A 23435-nucleotide genomic window follows, 5' to 3' on the forward strand; every position below is an offset into this window, starting at 1 on the left:
TTGTAAATTATTATTATTATTTAAAAAAATACATTAGAATTTTTATTTTTATTTTTTTATTTTTAGGATTAATATTTATGAAAAGGTAAGGTGAAGAGAAGGCAATAAAGGCAAAAAGTAGAGGGAATCAGGTACACACGGACGTAGAGGAAATAGAGTGTAACCATGTGGAAAAGTGTACGTGGCGGGTTTTGATTGGATGGGAGGCTATGATTTCAACTTTGGAAGACGACAAGCAGGTGGAATTACGGTGTGAGTGTGCGAACGGTAGTTTTTCTCTGCAGAAATTGTAATTAAAAAAAAAGAAAAAAAGAAAATGGAGGAAAAATAAGGAAATAAAATGGCGAACGAGGAAGAAGACTGGAAGACTTGTAGAACTGTCTCTCTCTCTCTCTCTCTCTCTCTCTCCTGTTCTTCTTCTTCGGCTTCACTTTCTCTCTCTTCTGTAGTATATAGCCAATTTCCTCCCCTCACTTTCTTCGTAGTCTTCATACTCGACTTCGAGTTTTCTTGTTTTTCGTCGCTTGTTTTCGATTCGATCTGTTCTTAGTTTCTTCAATTGGAGATGAAGACTTGATACATCGGAATCGCTACGGTTTGACCTCTTGATCGAGGTATATTTTTCACTGTAACTTCAGAAATTGGGGGTTTGTGTTGTTCGATTGTTGGATGTTTGTGTTTTGGTTTGTTTGTGTTGAGGTTTGATACATGAGATTGTGTTTTTAGTTTGTGGTGTTTTTGTGCTAATTTTGGTGCCTACTGGTTCTTGTTTTCGGTAGTCGCCGAAGTTTTCGAAATAGTATTTGGTTTTTTTTTTTTTTTTTTTTTTTGGTTCTTGTTTTGGTTTTGATTTAATTGGCGTGGATTTTTTAGTCAGTGTAGTGAATCTTTTGATTTTGGAAATCTATGCGGATGTTCTTGAAGTTCGGGGTTTCTGGTTTGGTTTGGTTTGGTTTTGTTTCATGATTTTTCGTTGTTTCTTTGTGCTTGCTTAAGTTTCATGGTCTTTACTAGAGTTGTTTGCGTTTTTTTTACTCTGCTGTTTGTTATTTTGTTTGATAAGATTGTAATGCAAATACTTTTTTTTCACTCGAGAATGCCTTTTTTCTTGTCCATTTGCGTATTTTGCTTCAGATTCTATTGTCCGGCTGTGAACCTAGGTGATGCTCAAGATATAAAGGGGAATCAAAGAAGTTATCTTACAGTGGGAAAATAATGTTGGAGGGTGGTCAAAAATTCACTGGAATGATCGATTTGAACGAGCATGCATATGATCTATCGCAAGGGTTTTACCATAAACTTGGTGAGGGAACCAACATGTCTATTGACTCGTTTGCAAGCTTGCAAACGAGCAATGATGGAGGGTCTGTTGCTATGTCTTTAGATAACAGCAGTGTGGGATCAAATGAATCTCACACTCGGATCTTAAATCACCAAGGTTTGCGACGGCGTGCAAATGACAACCAGACTTTTCAACATAGCGTTAACCGTCGTGGAAGAGTTACACACCACCTGAGTGATGATGCACTGGCCCGAGCTTTATTTGATACTAATACACCTACCCAGGGTCTTGAAAATTTTGAGAAGTGGATTCTTGATTTAAGGAAGCTCAATATGGGGGAGGCTTTTGCTCAAGGTGCCTTTGGAAAACTGTACAGAGGTACTTATGATGGGGAAGATGTTGCTATCAAGATCTTGGAGAGGCCTGAGAATGACCTGGAGAAGGCCCAGTTAATGGAGCAACAATATCAGCAGGAGGTGATGATGCTTGCTACTCTGAAGCACCCAAACATTGTCAGGTTTATTGGAGCATGTCATAAGCCAATGGTTTGGTGCATTGTTACCGAATATGCAAAGGGTGGTTCAGTTCGACAGTTCCTGATGAAGCGACAAAGTCGCTCTGTCCCCCTGAAATTAGCTGTCAAACAAGCTTTGGATGTTGCCAGAGGGATGGAATATGTTCATGGCCTTGGATTGATCCACAGGGACTTGAAATCAGACAATCTTTTGATTTTTGCAGATAAGTCCATCAAAGTTGCTGACTTTGGAGTGGCCCGGATTGAAGTGCAGACTGAGGGAATGACACCCGAGACTGGAACCTACCGCTGGATGGCTCCGTAAGTCTCTTGAAACTTGGATGTTGCTTTCTGTTATAATCATCTCTTCCAAATATATTCTGCATGCTTGTTTTCGCCATTTATTTATTGTTATTATTATTATTATTACTTTTTTTTCATAATTGTGATTCTGATTGCATATGTATTCTACTGGCACAATCAAGATTATCTTACTAGATGACAATTTATGTTAAGAGTGCAGTACAAGTGAAGGAATTGAAAATTTTGCGAAAATAATAGTCACTAGCTATATTTAGTGGATTTCTTGGTTTCACAGTTGATATTTTTCTTCTGGGTCTTGGTAAAAATCCATTTGGTAAGTTTGTTCTACTCTGTCGTCAATTAAAGATTACAGTTTAGATTTTACTTCACATACACGCATGCATATGCAAATTATACACATATAAACACAGTAATGTGGTCAGGATTGTTAAGCAAGTTGTTTCTATCTTCTTTGTCTCTCTTTTTTGGTTGGAGAAAATATTTGGTCTGGTTTGTAAGGAGTGGTGACATGTTCAAAACCTGGTCTCTGAAAACACCGTTCGACTGTTCGAGTGCATAAAGTACGTTGTTTTTTTAACTGAATATATGCATGCAGCACGTAAATACAGTATATCAGCAGTATTTGGTTTCTACTTTTTGATCTTGGCATGCTTAGCTAATTTTTGCCTGATAAAAATAAACCATGGTTCAATTGAAAATTTAGACTTCATTCTTTTTTTTAGAATAACAGTTTATGTAGTTTCTGTTTATTTGCACTTCGACTGATATTGAAAAGGAAAAGAATATGCTTCATTTCGCTTTTTCTTCTTTCGTCTAGTTAGTTTAAAGTCATAAACACAAGCTATGTGGTAATGTTAACATTCTAGTTAGGTGCCATGTATGACTTGAATCCATGGCTCATTAAGATCTACTGCATGACTTTTTTTTTACCATTAGTCCAACCCATGGCTGTTCTGTAGTGGCCTAATTCAGATGGTCTTTTTTCCTTCCACCCATTTTTCTCTCAGCCTTCTTGGGAGTAATTTTTCCTCTTTTTCTCTACATTTTGGCTTTTGTTTTGTATTCGCCTTTGGTTTCGAAGGAGTCTAAAGCCAACCTTCTTGAATTGTTTTCCTTCAATTCACCGATGCATCCTACAACAAAACTCTAGTTGGTAATCTTCTTGAACCAGTCTTGGGTGATGGTACTCTGACATAATAGTATATTTTTCATACGTTTAACGTATGATTTCTCTTATGATAATACTTTTTTGCTCAATTTAATGTTTGATTTTACACTTCAAATGTGATTTTCATTTCATAAAAATTGACCACTCTCAAACATGTCTTGGGTTCGACCAAGAAGTACCCTAATATGACTTCCTATGGTTTCGTACAAAGAGCTTGGAGACTTCGTTTTTCTTCTATTTTCTTCGATTTTCCCTTTGTTATTTGTTACTGATTGGCATGTTGCTCCCAGGGAAAGTTGCTGAGCAATTTTTGTTAGTTTTCGGTTATATATATATATGTGTGTGTGTGTGTGTGTGGATATTTAATTTTCCAATATTAGATATATGAGTTCTTGTTGTTTTCATTGTTTGAATCATCAGGGAGATGATCCAACACAGGCCTTACACTCAAAAGGTGGACCTGTACAGCTTTGGCATAGTTCTCTGGGAGCTGATAACTGGAATGCTTCCATTCCAGAACATGACTGCCGTTCAGGCCGCCTTTGCAGTTGTCAACAAGGGTGTCCGTCCTATCATTCCCAATGATTGCTTACCTGTTTTGAGCGACATCATGACCCGATGCTGGGATGCCAACCCCGATGTTAGACCATCATTTACTGAGGTTGTCAGAATGCTTGAGAATGCACAGAATGAGATCATGACGACCGTGCGCAAGGCTCGTTTCAGGTGTTGCATGAGGCAGCCAATGACAACAGACTGATATGAATGAAGTTACTAAAAAGAAAAAAGAAAAACCGAACACAGTGAGAGCGTCGTTAAGGGGTCAATAAGGAAAGAGACACAGGTGAAAAAGAAAGGGGAGAAGGGGAAGAAGAGGCAGAGGCAGAGGCAGATGCAAATAGAAGAAGGAAAGGTGAATTGTGGGTGTGTGTTTATGTTTGTTGTGTATTTAAATTTCTGTTTATCAGACACAGAGAAAGGAAAAACTTGAAAAACGATGGGTTATGATGAATACCTTTTGGTTTGGACCTTCTGGTTTTGAGTTTCCTATTTTATTGGATTCCTGTTGGCAGCCTACTTAACCATTAAAAGAGGAGATTTGATGTATGTATTTACCTCTTGCTAAATTCTCTGGTTTAACTTAACGCCTTCTTTTCTCGAGGTCGGAAGTTTAAATCTCTTATTATCTTCCGACTTGGCATGGCGAATTTTGAAACTTCAGCCTTTGAAGTTTCGTATTTTCAGCCATTTTCAAGTCTTTTGACAGGGATCAGCAAGAATTTTATGCTTATTTTCGAGTCTTTTGACAGGGATCTGTAGTAATCTTATGTTTATTATCGAGTCTTTTGACAGGGATCTATAGTAATCTTATGCTTATTATCGAGTCTTTTGACAGGGATCTGCAGTAATCTTAGGCTTATTATCGAGTCTTTTGACAGGGATCTATAGTAATCTTATGCTTATTATCGAGTCTTTTGACAGGGATCTGCAGTAATCTTATGCTTATTATCGAGTCTTTTGACAGGGATCAACAGTAATCTATGCTTATTTTTTAGTCTTTTGACAAGGATCTGCAGTAATCTTATGCTTATTAACGAGTCTTTTGACAGGAATCAACATAATCTTATGCTCATTATCGAGTCTTTTGACAGGGATCAATAGTAATCTTTGCTTATTTTCAAGTCATTTGACAGGGATCAGCAGTAATCTTATGCTTACTTTCAAGTCTTTTTTAAGAATCATAACTCTCCACGGTATGATATTGTCCACTTTGAACCTAAGCTCTTGTGACTTTGTTTTTTTTTTTCATAACTCTCCACGGTATGATATTGTCCACTTTGAACCTAAGCTCTTGTGACTTTGTTTTTTTTTTGTTTCTCCAAAAAGGCTTCATACCAATAGAGAAGTATTTCTTATTTATAAACCCATGTTCAACCTCTTAACTAGGCGACCGAGATTATTTCTTTCCATAATCTTCACACATGCACACGTGTTTGCATGCATGGTCTCACAATCACATGATAGGACAGAGTGAATTTTTTTTTTAAATACTCAGATCTTAGTTTTTTAACCTTTTAATCATTTAAATTTAAATTTTAAATACTCAGTTTTTTTTTATTATTATTATAAAAAAAATTAGGACTTCAATTGCAAATTATTTTACTTAATTTAAATTATTCATAAAATTGAATCAATTAGGAGGTAGCAGATTAAAACAAAGGAAATATAGAATTTAAAATTTAAAATTTTTTATAAAAGATGAAAATTTTTAGAGAAATTTATTTTCAAAACATTTTATCTTTACACAATAATGACAAATTAATAAAATACTTACTACACAAACCTACCCTTGCTATGTGAGAAATTTTGAATTCTTTGTCCTTATCCACGTATTCATTATATATATATATATTTTTAATTGTGATTTTTTTCTTTGTTCATTTGTTTTTAAAAATAAGATTTGTTTTAAAAAATAAGGCAAGTTTTAAAATAAAAATTATATATATAACTAATTTTTAAAAACTTATTTTTACTTAAAACATGTCAGATAAATAATCAATCATATCTAATTATACAATTAAATATTTTAGGAGTGGATCTCAGAATAAAAATGATTTATTTCATATTTTAGGAGTTGATCTCAGAATAAAAATGATCTATTTCTATGGTCTACGATTAAATTATAAGTTTAATTCATAAATTTACTTTCATTTTTATGCCTTTCCTACATTAATAGAAAAAAAAAAAAAACAGGTTTAATAAGTTGCTCGAACTTTCAATTTTATATTTAATAAGTCTCCAACCTTACAATTTTGAGCCGAAAAGATCATTCATACATTCACCAAACCTAGAAAAGTTAGTTCCTTATAAGACAAACTTTAAATACAATTTTGAGTCTAATAGGTCATTCATTCATCGAACCTAACAACACAAAATGAAAAGTCTAGTGTAAGACTTTACCGGACATAAATTTTAAATTTTAAATTTTGTTAAAAGATTTATTAAACACAAAATTGAAAGTTCAATGTAACCCAAGCTCACTGTTAGCAGATATTGTCCTATTTTAGCTTTTCCTCCCGAACTTCTCTCACGTTTTAAAACGCATCTGTCGAGAAGAAGTTTCCACACTTTTATAAAAAATGTTTTATTTCCCTCTCCAACCAAAGTGGAATCACACGTTCAGGTTCTTACTAGATAAATACTTAGAACAGAGACTAAACGGGTAATTTAAGGTATCAAAAATAGCTGCAACGCTAGCAGAAAAAGAAGCAACTTGGCTACATGAAGAACTAGAGCCATATTATAATACCATTAGACTGTGCAATCCAGTATGCTGCGAATCTCATAAGCTCTGGTCTTTCATTCGCAAAAAACTGTATTACTGCAAATACTCAATGAACTCACAGTTATATAGCAGAGAAAAGGGAAAGCTACACTGTTCTTACAATTATATACCCTACTCTTTTTATGATTCTGAGCCCAAAATTCCAAAACTGAAAGGGTAGTAAACAGCTAATGGCGCTTCATTTCCTGGAATAAATTTGACACTCTTGGTGATAGCCTTGGCAGATACTTAAACAGCTGTTACATACAAAAACACACAGTTAACAATCCTTCTGAAGGAAGAAAAAAAAGACTTCATGGATACAATCAAGAAAACTATTGTTTTGATCCTTCTAGTTCATATCACATTGATCCTTACTGTGCAGAAGGTTGAATGTCCATATATCTCGAAGTTAATGACGACACATGTCGAATGCTTAAAACAACAAGTGAGAATGGACATGAAAAAGAATCCTAACGTACGGAAAAGAAAGAAGAAAGGGCGAGGAGGAATTCCATACTCCGATCTTACTGGGGTGGGGTATATAGGTCTCGATCACGTGGCTGGGGTCGCTTCAATTTCCCAAGACTTGAGAAGGAGATTTAAAAGGTTTATAATTACATGGTACTTTCTTAACTTTAAGGGTGAATGTAATATAGATTAAACCTTCAGAGATTATATAAAAGTTGCAAAAAACTGGAACAAAATACGAGCAAACAAAAAATTCATCTTATGAGCAAACAGAACATAAAGAACCCAGGCCCTTTGCACAATATGGCATGGTTACCATTAGTGGACTGGATGCCTATTCTGAAAGTAAGATATTGAACCAACACAGGTATTTATCCTTTATTTTTTTCAAATTTTAAAATACTGCATCAAGACACTAAAAAAATATAATAATTTTCAAAATTTCTGGATGTATCGTTCACATGCTACGGCCCTTACTGCAGATAAGAATATGAAAAATAATGTAGGTAATGAAAAGATATGTGGAACATACCCAAAGTTTCACACACGCATCCATGATAACTGGAACCAGGCATACAAAGATGGTTATAGTAGCCTTATCAACCTCGAAGCCATAGTGTTCGAAAATTATCTCTAACAAAGTCTGCCAGCCGGATTCGGAATGGTACCTGCCAACAAAAACATTTTAATAGCACCAGAAACTGGGAATAGAATTTGTTTATGCAATACACAAATTTATAAGAGATCTGTACAAGGTAATGGATAAATACCAGGCAATTCACCCCAGCAAGTTTTGATCAAGATAATTCAATAAAAAAAAAATAGCAACTAATTCTCTCATTTATCCTTCTATGATTTCCATTTAATTTGAAGACCTTGTTTAACTGCTAATCCTTTAACTAACTGAATAAGAATCAACTTTTCCAAAAAAATGTCCTTTAAGGGAGATAAGGAGTCCACTTCTTGAAAGAACTTTTACTTTCCAAATCCAATACTGTTTAATACTATTATGTGCATTAGAGATTTTGTTGTGGATGAAGGATGATAAGGAATCACTACAAGGAAAGTAAGATTCAAATTACCTTGTTGATCAAATATCTCAAGGCAAGAACACTTGACTGAGAGAATCACTCCACAAGCAAGATCGATCATGTCAAGTTTGAATGATTCTAAACATGCAATCTAAACTACATAGAATTAAAAAGAAACTTAGCTCTTGGCTAAAGGAAAGGTAAGAACACTTAACCCTAATGATAACGAATCACTCCAAGGGAAAGTAAGATTAGAATTATCTTGTTGATCAAATATCTCAAGACAGAACATTTGTTTGAAATTTGAATCAAGCTTGAATGATTCTAGACATGCAATCTCAACTACATATAATTGCAAAGAAACTTAGCCTTTGGTTAAAAGAAAGCAAAAATGCTCTTTTTACTGCATTTTCCAAGTCTTCTTTACAAAGATAACATACATGGTTTTATATAGCCTCAAAATGAAATCCTTTTGACCTTCCATGAGACATTTCAAGAGTTTAGAACTTTCATACTTTATGACCATAAATAGCCACGATGTAAATGTAACCTAAAAATAAATAAAAAAAAGTCTTAAAACTTAAAATACATTAACGAAACACCATAAATCTAGATTTTAATCATCCATCATAAATTTGTAACCATCTAAGAATATATAAAAACACATTTGAAGTATCTTGAAGCCCTTATTGTATAAACGAGACTTCAATAGAACTCTGACTTTATCTTGTAGTAATTGAAACAACATTCTTCACAACTTCCTTCAAGTTCAAATTGTATGTATGATTGAGATGCCTTAGTTTATATCAAAAGATTTCCTATGTTCAATAAGGGAGTCCAGTTCAATGGTTTCATAGACGTGCCATTTCTGGCATTTGTAATGTTATGGATACGATAATTCATGATCCCTTAAAAGTGTGAAGAGGTTAGCTCATGAAAGGCACGAGAGGAATTATAATATCCAAGTCTTTTACATTATCTTCTATGTCAATTCTTATTCTAGGCTTTTCTTTATCATAAAGATTGAAATTAAAAATTAAAGTTTAAATCTAAATTATGGGATAGACCACCCTCAATTCCTAGTTATTGTTTTCTACGCTAATCTACCTTCTTTACAGTCTCTCAATTATAATGACTGGATATTGAGTGTCTCATATTCCCTTGCCACATTCTGCAGGCATTACATTTCTAGTCAAATCTATGTCTTTATAGTTAAAAGCGGCCACAAGGTGATCAAGAGACTGGATCTTGAAAGATCAGAAATTATGTTATCAAGCCCTTTCTCTATGCTGAAGTACTCAAGTTTGACAGTACTATGGATTATCATGTCTAATAAATAATAAATGAAAGAACAGACTTAGAATCATGGAAGCATATGGAAGGAATTGATAGAAGAACCAAAATTGTAAAGACTGAATAGTTACCCTAAAAAAATATCTGTAATAAGTATAATTAAAAATGCCTTCCCAGTATCTGATATATCACTTATAATTTTATAACCTGTAAATTTCAACAGAGCTACCTGCAAAGTCCAGGAACGAAAAAGAAAATTGATTAGTTGCAGAATATATTGGATAGCATAATTAACAATGTAGCTTAAGAGAAAAATAAGAATTAAATTAAAACAAAAAAACATATATAACCATGCTTAGCCAACATAGTTTATTTTCCATTCAGAAACTATTTAAAACATCAAAAGTCATAATGCTTTGACTTCAAATATAGTTTTGTCTCACGGTCCACTCCTGACATCAAAATATTATAACAGAGTTGGTACAGATATTGTGACATATTGACTTGACCAAAATTGAATTGGTATTGTTGATGTACAAAAGATAATTTTAAGGACCCATGAAGTTTGAGAGAGAGGGAGACTATCTTGAACAGATATGACCATGAAGGCCACGTCCAATTACTAGAGCAGTAATAGAACACGTATTCCTGCCCAAAAAGTTAGCATCCAGCAAGCTACACAACACTACCAATGGACTTCGCTTCAACCCTTATAAGTACTTGCATGGTCAAGATATCTCTAAACCCCAAAACAACGACTTTCCTCTTTGGCTTCCTCTCTCGACCTAGCTTTACTCTTTTCAACTACGAAGATTAAGTTCAAGAAATTCATGAATTTTAGTCATTTTAAAATCGGAAACGAGTCTATTTTTGTTAGATTAGGTAATGATCCTGGGGTGCGATTATGGTTGAGGAAAAAAAAGGTGGTTTACTTTTCTTTTCAGTGTGCAAGGGAGTGCTTGTTGGAGGAAGTTTTTGTTGCTTTTCAGGAGGTAAGATGAGCATAAAGGTTAAGAAGTTTTTGGAACTGCTGCAACGTCCACTCAATTTCTGTAGGCCAATAAGTTTTCTGGAAATTCTGCTCTAAGATTTTCAAAATTTACTCTCTCAACTATCAGATCAGATAGTGTTTATTCAGTCCCTTCTCTCAAATAATGTTATGAGCTTTCATTATTTCTATGGTGGTTGGAAAACAATGTTATGATGACATGGGATGACCCGTATTATACATCTTAATTTCACTAACAAAAGTCAGAGAGGGAGAGAGCAGGTTGTAACTTACTTTACTTTGATTGAAGTACAAAAGAATGAATGATGAGATCCCAAATACCATGTCTGACCATATGTTGGCAAATGCTTTACGGTTCTCAAGCCTCCACTCCTCTCTCATTGTTAACCTGTTTCAAGGCACCAACCAGAGAAATTTTTTAATGAGTTTCTTTATACCGAATGGAATGGCGTCTATGCAAGAAGAACCACTGACATAGGAATGCACACAATTATGTATGTACGTATATATGTGACGTAGGAGTGCAGTAGGCATGATTTTTGGGTGTTATTGTAACCTCAACCAAAAGCTACAAACAGTACATTAAGTTATTATCCTATGATAATCTTCTATCACTTCCAGAAGACTGTGTGCATGAACATGTTGATTATTTTCATGTATAAAAATGGAAATAAAAAGTATTAATAAACACAAATACCAAGGTTCACCATATGTGAATTGTAGCTTTATGTTTTTGACAAAAATTATTAATTCGTTACTCAACCCAAAAGCTTAATTTGATAGGTTTAACCCAAAAGCTTAATCTGATAGGTTATGGTAAATTTAAATATATTAATATTTTAACACTTCTCACTTGTGGGCTTGAAAATTTGTAAGACTCAATAAGTGGAAATCAATATTAATTGAGGAGGAAATGACATTATCGAGATTCAATTACAGGACCTCCTACTCTTCTAATACCATGTTAAATCACCATTCAACCCAAAAACTTAAGTTGATCGATTATGGTAAATTATAAGTTTTCATGGAGAAAAACTATTTGTCAATTTTAGCTCAGCCTATGGGGTGGAAGAGAGGATAAATGTGTCGTTTGATAAATAGCGCTTCAGTTGTATAAGTGAATTAGTGAAACAGGGGACACCAGGAAGAGCGACTAAATATTCTTAGACTAACAAAAATAAGTTCATAGATATACCAGAATATCAAAGTTCATAGATATACCAGAATATCAAAATTGAGGCATGAACTTTGGCAGTAATCAAGGAACTCCAGAAGGTTTAAAATTGAAAATCATCTAATAATTGCACTATTTAAATTACTAAACAGAAAAACACTTTATCCACCCAATACATTAAATTGAGATAAAATAGCGCGCATCAGTTTTAGCACGATTGTTAATGTTTTTAGTAGTGTAAATGTGAGTGGATGTACAACCCTAAAATGTGAGGTTCTACTGTATAGAAAAGGAAAAAGCGAAAAGGACTTCACAATAAAGCTCTTGACCTTTATCTCAAAACAAAAGTAGCAGGCAAAACAAAACATCATCCATCATTAAACAGCAACCCAATCTCAGGCTTTCAGGTCTAACACATTTTTGTAATGGATTTTTCTTTCAGACATGGCAAAACCGTAAGGAAAACTTAATAGAATTTACTTAGGACACTTAACTTCTTACTAGAATCTAAAAAGGAAAAAAAGAAAAACAAGCTTAGTTGGAATCCAAAGAAAACAAAAATTATGAATGCAAACTTACGCTTTATGCCGTAACTCCCACCACAGCTCTTCATCAGAAAGAGGAGGAGATTTTCCAATTTCCATCTCAAGTTTGAATCTTGCTTTCTCAATTTTTAGTTCCTCAACCATCTCAAGTTTCTGGTATCTTCTCACATCAAGAAACTCTGCTGCCAGTGGCACTTTCTTGACATACCTGTTAGTTTAAAATAATTAAAAAATAATAATAAACATATGTCTTTCACATCCAATTTTAGCAATGATTGATCTAATGTAATAGTTTAATGACAGCTCCAAAATAAGCGCACTTCCTCTGTATATATATGCGTAAATATGGATTCAGGTGAATAAGATCAGAAGGTGATTTATCATCTAATCATAAAGGATCAAGAAACAAGTGGCACTCTTATGGGCTCTTCCCAATGCAAGTTATAATATCGAATCCCGAATGACTGCATTGTTCAACAAAGTTGCATACATTGGTGCAATTAATTATAGAAATGATGTCTTGCCCATATGAGGGCCAGTAAGGATGGTGCATGCCAATATAAAGGAGAGTTTGAAAGGTCGGTAATGTTAAGAGACCCGAGGGAAGACTTCAAACCCACTGTACAATGCCTATGAAGGTTGAAATTGAAATTGCTAACATTAGTGCAAAGGAAAACCTAACCATGTGAGTGATGGTAGCGAAGCCCCCTACATAAGTGATGAATATAGAGTAAAGCAAGTTCAATGCCAGGTCTTGAACCCCAGCCATTTAAGAAGGGTTTGTAAAGGCAGAAGATGGGCAGAAAGACCTAACATTACTTGGATTTTTTTTATATAAGAAACCTAGAAATTTTTATCCCTCCCAAATATGTACGACTGGGAAGTATGTAACAATAGAGTAACAGAATTGTTAAGACCCCACAATTTAGAACCTCAGTTAGAAGATGGGCGGAGAGAATATAGAATAATGCAAAGAGTAGCAATCACTCCTCCACCTCTCATTCTATCAGATTTCTTCTGAACCTAATGATCCGGCTAGTCAGACAGCCACCCCACATTTTGAAGTAGAAAGCCTTAAGAACAAAAAGGTGAGGAAGCATTAGTATAAAGGCCATATTTGTACATCAGTGATCGTCCCAACATATCACAGTTGCTCCATCTCTTTAACTTAAACACAGGAACTAGTTTAAAGTCAAGTAACTAAAGTACTTGTGAGAAAAACCAAAGAAATTATCAGCAAGCTAATAATTATTTAATGTCAAAATGCAATGAGTTCCTTAGAAAACCTCCAAAGCCATTGTAGATCATCATCCTAGTTCCATGTCTGAAGTTTCCAGTATAGAGGACTTTTAATCTTCTAAATAATAATAACAATAATCCAATGTAACCAAATTTCCCATGAGAATCTCTAATAAATTTTTCAAACGGAAGCTACTACAATAGTAACTCCATAAACAGAGAGAGTTTATGGGGGAGATAAGAGAGAATCAAATTAGCCAAAGATGGGGAACTCCATTTTAATATTTATTTTTGTAATTATCTTCAAAAGAGAGTTCTGAAAGCTTGGAGATGTGGGACTTTCCCAGATGGCATACCAAGATAAGAAATAGGCCAACCCCTTCCTAATACTACCAAATTCAAGCCACATTCATCAGTTCATAATCTGTGGAAATCCTATGAAGATACAGCATAACAATAAGAACGCAGTGAATACAGTTCATAGTCCTGTTCAACATGAAAACACAGCATATAGAAGCTGACGGTCAATTTTTTTTATTAAAGAAGAACTCGAAGGTGAGGTGATTTGTACGTGTCATATAAACTAAGAAACAACCAGAAGATTTTCTCAAAAAGTTTTTCAGAAACAGCAGTTTGAATCTATGTATACACAAGCTGCAGTGACCAATACTTTGTGATTCAATTGAAGTTCTAAAAAGTTTAGATTTAACTCCAAGTTGGCTAACTTGATGGGCTGTATACGGGAGTGTTGGATGATGGAAGTCCCACATCGACTAATTTAGGGTGTGATCATGAGTTTATAAGTGAGGAATACTAACTCCATTGGTATGAGGCCTTTTGGGGAAGCCCAAAGCAAAGCCATGAGAGCTTATGCTCAAAGTGGACAATATCATACCATTGTGGAGAGTCGTGTTCGTCTAACATGGTATCAGAGCCATGCCCTAAACTTAGTCGTGCCAATAGATTGGTAAATCCTCAAATCCTCAAATATCGAACAAAGAACTCTTAAAGAAAAGGAGCTAAGCCCCTCCTCGAAGGCAGTCAAAAGAAATGAACCCAAGAGTTGATCGAAGACCTTGCAAGTGTGTCAAGAGTGTCGTAATGGGCAGGACAGTTGCCGGTCAGAATTATAATCAGTTGGGGGTTGAAGCCAAGACTACCTGAAATTCATTAGTGTCGTGTGTCGACACCTCAATATGGGAAGATCTACCCGTCAAGCAAAAAACCAAGCTCACCTGAGAAGAGCTTGCAGTACGAAGTAGACAAGACAGATGAAACAGAAAGCACCATGACGGTGCCTTCCAAAGAACCATTCACATTGGAGGAATAGTGTCAGTGGTTGCAAGCAGAGAAGCCGAGAGCCAAGAAAAGACAAACGTCGGCCGAGTGCAAGAGCTGTATACAATGTAAGTCCTTATGGGGGGGACGACCTTGCTGCAAAGAGGCAGCTAAGTTCGAGCGGGGGAGAGCAACATCAATAAGTCTCTCACCCCGTAAAGGTGCTCGGACATACGAGCACACGTGTATTCCTTGAGTCACCACCTTGTGCCTAGGGTGGATGACTCCACCAACAGATGTCAAGACCAGTATCCGCTCGAGAAGTGAGCAACAAGCTGGAAGTTCACGCACAACAGTAGTCACACGATGTGACAAAATACAAAGAGTTGGCCGAAAGTTAGCGCCAACAACTGAAGAGACTGTCAAAGAGTTGACTTTGCTCAATAGGAGAAGTGGTCGCAACCAAAGAGTGTTGCGGCTTCCTCTTACCACTTTGTTGCCCCCATATGGGTTACAAGCTCACATTGCCAATGGAGTCAATAGATTGGTAAATCCTCAAATCCTCAAATATCGAACAAAGAACTCTTAAAGAAAAGGAGCTAAGCCCCTCCTCGAAGGCAGTCAAAAATGACTAAGACTCCAATGGAGTCAAGCCTCGATTAAGAGCTAAGCCCCTCCTCGAAGGCAGTCAAAAATGACTAAGACTCCAATGGAGTCAAGCCTCGATTAAGGGGAGGCGCACTTTGTTCGAGGGGAGGTGTTGGATGATGGAAGTCCCACATCGACTAATTTAGGGTGTGATCATGGGTTTATAAGTGAGGAATACTAACTCCATTGGTATGAGGCCTTTTGGGGAAGCCCAAAGCAAAGACATGAGAGCTTATGCTCAAAGTGGACAATATCATACCATTGTGGAGAGTCGTGTTCGTCTAACATGGTATCAGAGCCATGCCCTAAACTTAGTCGTGCCAATAGATTGGTAAATCCTCAAATCCTCAAATATCGAACAAAGAACTCTTAAAGAAAAGGAGCTAAGCCCCTCCTCGAAGGCAGTCAAAAATGACTAAGACTCCAATGGAGTCAAGCCTCGATTAAGGGGAGGCGCACTTTGTTCGAGGGGAGGTGTTGGATGATGGAAGTCCCACATCGACTAATTTAGGGTGTGATCATGGGTTTATAAGTGAGGAATACTAACTCCATTGGTATGAGGCCTTTTGGGGAAGCCCAAAGCAAAGACATGAGAGCTTATGCTCAAAGTGGACAATATCATACCATTGTGGAGAGTCGTGTTCGTCTAACAGGGAGAATATCTTCCAGTACTTTTAGTCGTTTATCCCTATGTAATCACTTTATTAACCGGAAAAGGTTTTATTGTCAGAAATGTTCTGGAAAACAATGCCAAAAGAATGAACACGTAGTCATGAAAGATAAGCCCATTACATCATGATGTTTCATGGACTGCAAATTTACTGCAAATTTAAGCACAAATTAAATTACTGATACTAAAGATAAGGGGCAAAGTATCCATAAAATTTCTCCCTGAAGGCATGACACACCATAAAGAAAAATTACTCATCTATTACCTATCAAGAAAGGGCATGAGAACGTAATCATGAACCACGAAATCCAATGCCCATGGTACAATTATTAAGACTGTCAGAAATTTTGCCTGCAAAAGTTCAAAAAGGTATTAGCTTAGAATAGGAAAGGTTTCATTCTGAGAAACAATATTTAAACCAGTGATTTCAAAGTGCAAGTAAGTTCCCTTTTCAATGCTATATTTGAAAGGAGATCTAGTGATCCACAAGTGTGAGATCAGTGCTACTTGGGTTAAAGTGGTGATTTAACTCTAGGACTTCTTTTGAAGTAGTATAATCCGGAAAAAGCATCTTGGGAACATATGATTGAGAAGATCGGTCTAGTTGGGAACTTCTCAACATTTCCCAAGGTGGAAGGCTAACTCTTAACAAGTCAATTACTTTCCAACCTTCCTTCAAATTCTCAGGCCTAAAAAGTTTCATATGGAGATGGAATAAAAATGAGTTTTTTCTTTTGGAATTAAAAAAGGTTTCTATGCTAATTCTTTGCAAGCCAGAAAGCTCTGTAAGAGGTTATCCAATCGCTGGATTTTGTGGTTTTATAGATCAGCTGGGGCGGTGGCCAAAAACAAGTACTCCAAGATATCAAACTCCAAACCCTAACAGCTCACAAAAATTCCATAACGTGAGAAACAAAATATGAGAGAATACTTATATATAGTTCATGCTATCCCATCACTGTAGTTGCATATAATATATTCATACATGGAAACCCTGAATTAATAAATATAGTGTAAGATTACAATAAAAGACAAAAGACTAATAACCACCTATTTGCTATAATACTATGCACGCTATAGCAAGTCATCAAACATAATATTGTGTGACACGGAAAGGGCAAGCAATGGACTTCAAGTGTCCTCCAACAAGAGCATAAACACTTGGATAGAAATATAGGGCACATATGTGAGGTGTAGCACTTCTTCCTAGGGCGAAAAGTTTCAATATAGCATATATCACAAGGACAATTATATGATCGTGGGTTTCCACAGGCATGATCAATGTTGTGTCAATTGAGGGCTCAAATGGATAGAGATCTAGGAAAATCCTTTCGTAGTTAAGCAAGTCTCATAGTCATTCAAAGAAAAGCGCCTTCAAGCAAGCAACAATATATAAAGCCATAAAGGCATCCCATGTCATGTTGAGTGTTCAAAGGAGGTAAGGCTATGTAGGTTTGGTTTTTGGCTCAAAGAGGCAAGACAACTTTGGATTTCAGGCAAGTATCTACTTATAGTAAGGCATGAACAAGGAGCATATAAATAAGCAATCACATTACAAGGACAAGAAAAGGCTAAGCCAATGATGAGCAAAATGTTTAAGACAAACACTAGAAATACATGTTCTATAGACTCCATCAATGCAGAAAACAAACTTGTCACAGGTCAAGTATCCACAGAATCATGAAATAGTGTTACAGTGTGAGAAGCTTTCAACAAGCCATAATGAGAGAGGAATTATGGCGACATACAAATGAAGATGGTTGAGGTCATGATATGGCATGTTAGCTAGCTTCTACAAGAGATTGTTAGGCTGCTAGAATACCCTAGCAGTTAGAACGTGTCCATTTAGGGATATAACTGTTTGGAATCACGGATCTCAACAATGGTATGATATTTTCCACTTTGAGTATAAACTCTCATGGTTTTACTTTGGGCATCCCCAAAAGGCGTCGTACCAATGGAGATGTATTCCTTACTTATAAACCCATGATCATTCCCTAAATTAGTCAATGTGAGACTTCCTCCCAACAATCCTCAACAATAATAAATCGCATACATGAGCTTACCGAATTGAATGAGGCATACTGGAATACACGGTCCTCATAGAGAATGTCATCTTCTTCCTGCCCAAGAACCAAATCTCTGACTGACTCAACAAGTCCTTTCTCAGGGACTAACTCGCCAGCATCCGACAATTCTTTATTCAATTCCCCAAAACCATCGTCCCAATCTTGACTCCACGAAGATCGAACATGATCCGTGTCATCATAAATCCAATCAGTCCACCTCTTCCCCTGTTCATTCCTCACATCTTCCTGTGCTTCCTTCAATTCAGTAATGGCCTCAGCCCTCTTCTTCCACGCCTCAAATTTCTCATCATCAGACAAATCTTCATCACTCGCAACACTCTCCAACTCATCCTCCAACATGCCATCATCCTTCAAGCCCAACCAATTTCCATCGTCATCAAAGAAAAACTTCTGCCACCAACTCCTCTTTCTCGAAAACCCATCATTCTTCTTGGCATTAAGAACATGCCGATACCGACCGAATCCTCTTCTCTTTCGAGCCACTTTACCAAAGGAATTGCACGAAGAGAAATTGAAAACACAAGACGCCTTGCAGTCAAGACAGATTAACTGGGGGCGTAATGGAATTGACGTGCTCATCAAGAACATATGCATTAACCAACATTTTTCAGCTTCCAAAAACGATGATCATGCACGCTAATGAGAAGAAATCAAAGGAATGAAACAAGGAATTGTTCTAGTCTGTCGCTAATCTAATTCACCATGTCCATAATCCAAAAAGAAACTCATAAGAACAGAATTGAAAGCGATGATCAAGAGGAACTCAGCTCGGCATTGTGGATTGAATCAGAAACGGAACAAAAACGTTTGGCGAAAGTTCTTCCCTCCCGTGAATCCGCTTGGACTGAAGCTCTGGAGGAGCTTAGAGAGAGAGTCTTGAAACTCAGAGGTAAGGATAACGGTAGTGGACACGTAGCTACATCTACAGATAATTCCACAAATTACAGAATTGATTATAATTTTTATATATATATATATATATATATATATATATATATATATATATGCATATATATATATCTCTTTTTTTATACAATTTTATTTTAAAATAATTAATTTTGATATGATTAAATTTTAAATTTGAAAAAAAAATATGATAATAATATTTGGTAAAATAATATAAAATTTGTTATTTCTAAGAAATATGATTTAAAGTATATTTATATTGATATTTAATATCTATTTTATTATAAATTAGTTTTTTTAAAAACTTTATATTATTAAAATATGGTGTTTTTATTTAATCTAAAAATTGATTAAAAATTAGAGTATGATTGTTATAGAAAAAAATGAATTTATCAAAATTTTATTGATATATATATATATATAGATATGAATATTAAGACGAAAGAAATAGATAATGGATATAATAATAGGTGAGAAAAAATGTTTAAAAATAAACGTCGCCTGAGAGATTCGAACTCTCGCGGGGAAACCCCATGTACTTAGCAGGCACACGCCTTAACCACTCGGCCAAAGCGACTTGGTTGTAAGCTGATTGACAAAAATAGTAAATAAATATTATTTTACCTTTTTACCCTTTTTGTAATGAAAAAAGCTTAATATATTTATAAACGTTCAAATTTTTTTCTTATCGAATAAATAGTTAAGATTATAAATTCTGTGCTAATTAATCTCTTGCCGGGATTTTTTTTTTTTTTTTTTTTACAAAATTGAACGGTAAAATTTCTATATAAAATTTAATTTTTTTTTATAATAAACCTATAAATTTAAAATATCGACTGTGTTAGAGGCTTATTTGGCACAAATCGAAAAGTTCAAAAGACTTGTTATATATAATTTTAAAATATGATAAAAATATCGCTCACATAATATTAATAAATAGGAAATTTCAACTTATTTAAAATATTTCATAAATATTCACTAATATCAGCATTTTATCACTATTTTTGTGCCAATTTTCCTAAAATATATACATTAAAAGAAAAAAAATAAATTAGAAGTTCGAATTTTCGAACTAGGCGTTGTATCATTTAAAACCTTAAACTAATAATTGTATCGATTTAAAACGAAATGAATGTTTAATTCTTTTTTTTTTTTAACAATCTAATATTCGTTTCAAAACTAATGTACCAATAATTGTAAAATAGAGAGCCTAAATTCATTTATTTATTTGTGAAAATTTAAAATTTTAATAACCAAAATTTCTAAATTAATGGTAAATTTCTATACAGGTGAAAAAGTTCAAGTTTCTATCGATATTATTATTAATTTAGATTTCTAATTATCTACTAGTAGTATGTTTGAGCTGTTATAAATGATGAGTCAGACACCAGACGATATACCAGCAATGATGCTAGACCCCCAAGGAGTAGATTGTGAGGTCCCACATCGATTGAAAAGGGGACGAAGCATTCCTTATCAGGGTGTGAAAACCTTTCCTTTGTGAATGCATTTTAAAACCTTATGGGGAAGCCTGCCAGATTATGTCCATGTCGTGAGGGGACCTCCAAGGAGTAGATTGTGGAGTCCCACATGGGTTGAAAAGGGGGACGAAACATTCCTTATAAGGGTATCGAAACTTTTCCTTAGTAAAAGCATTTTAAAATCTTAAGGGGAAGCCCACCAGATTATGTCCATGTTTGTAGATTGCGAGGGGGCCTCCAAGGAGTAGATTGTGAGGTCCCACATCGGTTGAAAAGGGAGACGAAACATTCCTTATAAGGGTGTGGAAATCTTTCCTTAGTGAACGCATTTTAAGACCTTAAGGGGAAACCCAGAAGGAAAAGCCAAAAGAGGATAATATCTGATAACGAGCCCTAAAAATCAAAAACAAAAAGAGAGAAAGAATGGAGAATCATTTTTGGGCATTCTATCCATTATCTAGTTAAGAAATTTCAAACTTATCCCATGCCAGAATTGGGAACTTAAGGAGTATGTGATGCATATGAAACAAGCATCAGAATAACACAGCAGCCAACAAACTAAAATTCTTGGGAACAAGATCAGCTAATGTCAGATTCAAAGGGAGAGAGGAGAGCATGTCTTATGCTACAGACATGGACATAATCTGGCGAGCTATACCTGGATCTTGTTGCACCAGCTCCTTCAAGTTGTTCTCCACCTCCGCCTTTTGCTTCTCTAGATACTCCTTTGAGCTCTGCAAATGTGCAAGAAAACCATCTTCCATGAAGGGTTCATAATGAAAAAAAAATACCCAAATGCCAATTATCAAAGATTAAATAAGAACATTGCCAAATAGTGTAAATCACAAAAGTTCAGCTTACTCTCCAAATCTCTTGGTAACGACACCTCTACCGGTCAAATAACGTGATTAGTTCGCTTTCAATTAGATGCCAAAACAGAAAAGTGAGTTCGCTTTCAATTAGATGTCAAGAATATTGTGCGTGTATATGGTAGCTCAATTTGGCAAGAAAGAATGGAAAGCCAAGAATATTGTGTGCATGCCTTCACAGATTGAGCTAAGTTCTAGTTGGCAAGAAAGAAGATAGCATTGATGGCATCGAACTCTTCACTGAACGTAATTCGTTCAAAGAAGTGTTTGGATATGCCCAGATCCTCATAAGAAATACCCTTTTGTGTGTGTGCGGATTCTGTGTTAATGCAAGAATTAAAATTTCAAGAAAACATAGTGTAACGACCCCTATGATGATTTTAACGATAGGCCTCTAATCATGAATTGTATGTGTTTGCATTCCCTGACCCCCACTTACGAAGTATTTCTTAAAATACTCAAGCCGTGTGCTATTTCTATTTCAGGTAAAGACAAAGTACCCCTGTGCAGTTGACGAGGACATTGCAAGTAGAGACCATGACACGTGCATAGGATAGTGGTATTTCATCTCATAGACTTTAGGTTAGTATAGGGTGTTTGTACTTTTAATGTTTTACTTGATTTATTTAGTATTTTCTAACGTTGTTTTAAAGATGATCTCGAACATGTAGGTCTCCATGGCAATGTTTTACGACAATATTTTCAAGGTTTATTTTCCGTATAAGAGAGTAGTATAATGACAGTAGAGACTTTAGGTTAGTAAAAATCTAGGGTCGTTACACAGAACATAGAAGAGCAAGAAAATGTTAGTTAGTGAATGGAAAATGCTCTAACAAAATCTTCAAGAAAAGACAACGTGAATGATAGGCATACAAAATTGGGAACTCAAAGGAAGATCTCTTGTCTCTACAGATGAAAGTAATACTAATATGAACCTGCAGTGAGACAATTGCAGCTTCACTATCCTTGAACTTTTGCTCCTGTTCCGCCATTAGAACCGATTTCGGCTCTAAAACAAACCTGGTCAGGATGAGACAACACAAAGTAAGAGAATTTCATATATATACTATGAGATAAAAGAAAATCTAACTTCAACTGGATCGATCAATTGTAGCATAACTCACGCTCTCCCTGCACCACAAAGAATGATGGAAAGAAATCAATGATAAGCAATCACGATTGAGGCAAAGAATGAACAAATTTCCAGTTACAAAATACAGATTTGTCGAGTACCTATCGATTTGTACGCATTGGTGTCATCGGACAACTGTTTAAGTTCCTCCAAGGTTAAAAAGGCACGCTTCTTTTCTCCCTCCTTGTTTCGTACCTGGCTTTGCACCTGCAAAGCAAGGAGAAAGAACACCAGCTTGAACTCATAAATCAAGAACTCTCCATTCAAATAAAGCGAAACATCGAAGAATGACAAAACTGGAAATACGAACATTGATTGGATTCATCAGTTAACCTAGGAAACATTCGTTTACTTTAGAAATTAAACACGAATATGAATAAGAACAATCTAGACAGTAATTACAAAAGATTTAAGTGAAAAATGAAAGGAGATTACCTGCTTCAGCTTTCCAGTAATCTCAATCATGCGACCTTGAATTTCCAAAAATGTCTGATTCCAGAAACAAAATCAAGAGTTCATGCATCGGAAAATGGCAGTGGCGAGTGGAAAAACAAGATAAGAAGAGTAGAAGTACTCACAGCTCTGTTCGCCTCGTCCGCCATTGCGAAGATTCAGAATTCGCGTAGACGATCTTTGATTGCAAATCTGCGAATTACGAATATGAATGTTTGAAAATTTTTAGGGTCCGATGTAACTGTGTTCTACCGGGTCGGATTTTATTTATTTATTAAATAAATATAAAAATATATTAACACTTAAATTATTTTTTTAAAAATTATAATTTAGTTTTAATCTCTCTATAAAAATTAATATTTTTAACAAAAATGTCATCCAAAATCTTGCTCGATCTTTGAGCGGCAGAGATATCTATTTAACCTACAAGATCATAAATGTCGGATGTCGAGCCACCAATTTTGATATCCATTAAACGGTTCAAAGTCACACCAACTTTCAATAGAGCTTGTCTCTGATTGTCGATTGTCGGT

General features: G+C 35.3%; 3 protein-coding genes and 1 non-coding gene across 5 annotated transcripts; 1 reads left to right on the forward strand and 3 right to left on the reverse strand.

The window, feature by feature from the left end:
• Positions 1 to 345: 345 nt before the first annotated feature.
• Positions 346 to 4395, forward strand: LOC111444130 (serine/threonine-protein kinase HT1-like). Of its 2 annotated transcripts, none has more exons than XM_023082102.1 (3): positions 346 to 614; positions 1161 to 2117; positions 3709 to 4395. In XM_023082102.1, exons 2-3 carry the CDS (start codon positions 1216 to 1218, stop codon positions 4046 to 4048), a joined length of 1242 nt encoding a protein of 413 aa, XP_022937870.1. In that variant the 5' UTR covers positions 346 to 614; positions 1161 to 1215; the 3' UTR covers positions 4049 to 4395. The 2 variants fall into 2 exon arrangements, with proteins under 2 accessions (XP_022937870.1, XP_022937868.1); XM_023082100.1 differs by having other exon boundaries at positions 349 to 614; positions 1135 to 2117.
• Positions 4396 to 6579: 2184 nt separating this feature from the next.
• Positions 6580 to 18982, reverse strand: LOC111444055 (chloroplast envelope membrane protein). The gene is made up of 7 exons (XM_023081980.1): positions 18038 to 18982; positions 16237 to 16322; positions 12171 to 12344; positions 10691 to 10805; positions 9540 to 9637; positions 7617 to 7752; positions 6580 to 6870 (listed from the first exon to the last, which is right to left on the reverse strand). The coding sequence occupies exons 1-7, from the start codon at positions 18653 to 18655 to the stop codon at positions 6802 to 6804; spliced, it is 1296 nt and encodes a 431-aa protein (XP_022937748.1). The 5' UTR covers positions 18656 to 18982; the 3' UTR covers positions 6580 to 6801.
• Positions 18983 to 19462: 480 nt separating this feature from the next.
• On the reverse strand, positions 19463 to 19544 carry TRNAS-GCU. The gene has a single exon. It is a non-coding gene; the product is annotated as a tRNA-Ser (tRNA).
• A 1328-nt stretch (positions 19545 to 20872) lies between these two features.
• On the reverse strand, positions 20873 to 23151 carry LOC111444061 (prefoldin subunit 1-like). The gene is made up of 6 exons (XM_023081988.1): positions 23028 to 23151; positions 22885 to 22938; positions 22551 to 22656; positions 22442 to 22448; positions 22253 to 22337; positions 20873 to 21182 (listed from the first exon to the last, which is right to left on the reverse strand). Exons 1-6 carry the CDS (start codon positions 23049 to 23051, stop codon positions 21069 to 21071), a joined length of 390 nt encoding a protein of 129 aa, XP_022937756.1. The 5' UTR covers positions 23052 to 23151; the 3' UTR covers positions 20873 to 21068.
• Between the last annotated feature and the right edge of the window lie 284 nt (positions 23152 to 23435).

The sequence above is a fragment of the Cucurbita moschata genome, unplaced genomic scaffold (assembly GCF_002738365.1).
Source record: "Cucurbita moschata cultivar Rifu unplaced genomic scaffold, Cmos_1.0 Cmo_Scf00006, whole genome shotgun sequence".
NCBI lineage: Eukaryota > Viridiplantae > Streptophyta > Magnoliopsida > Cucurbitales > Cucurbitaceae > Cucurbita > Cucurbita moschata.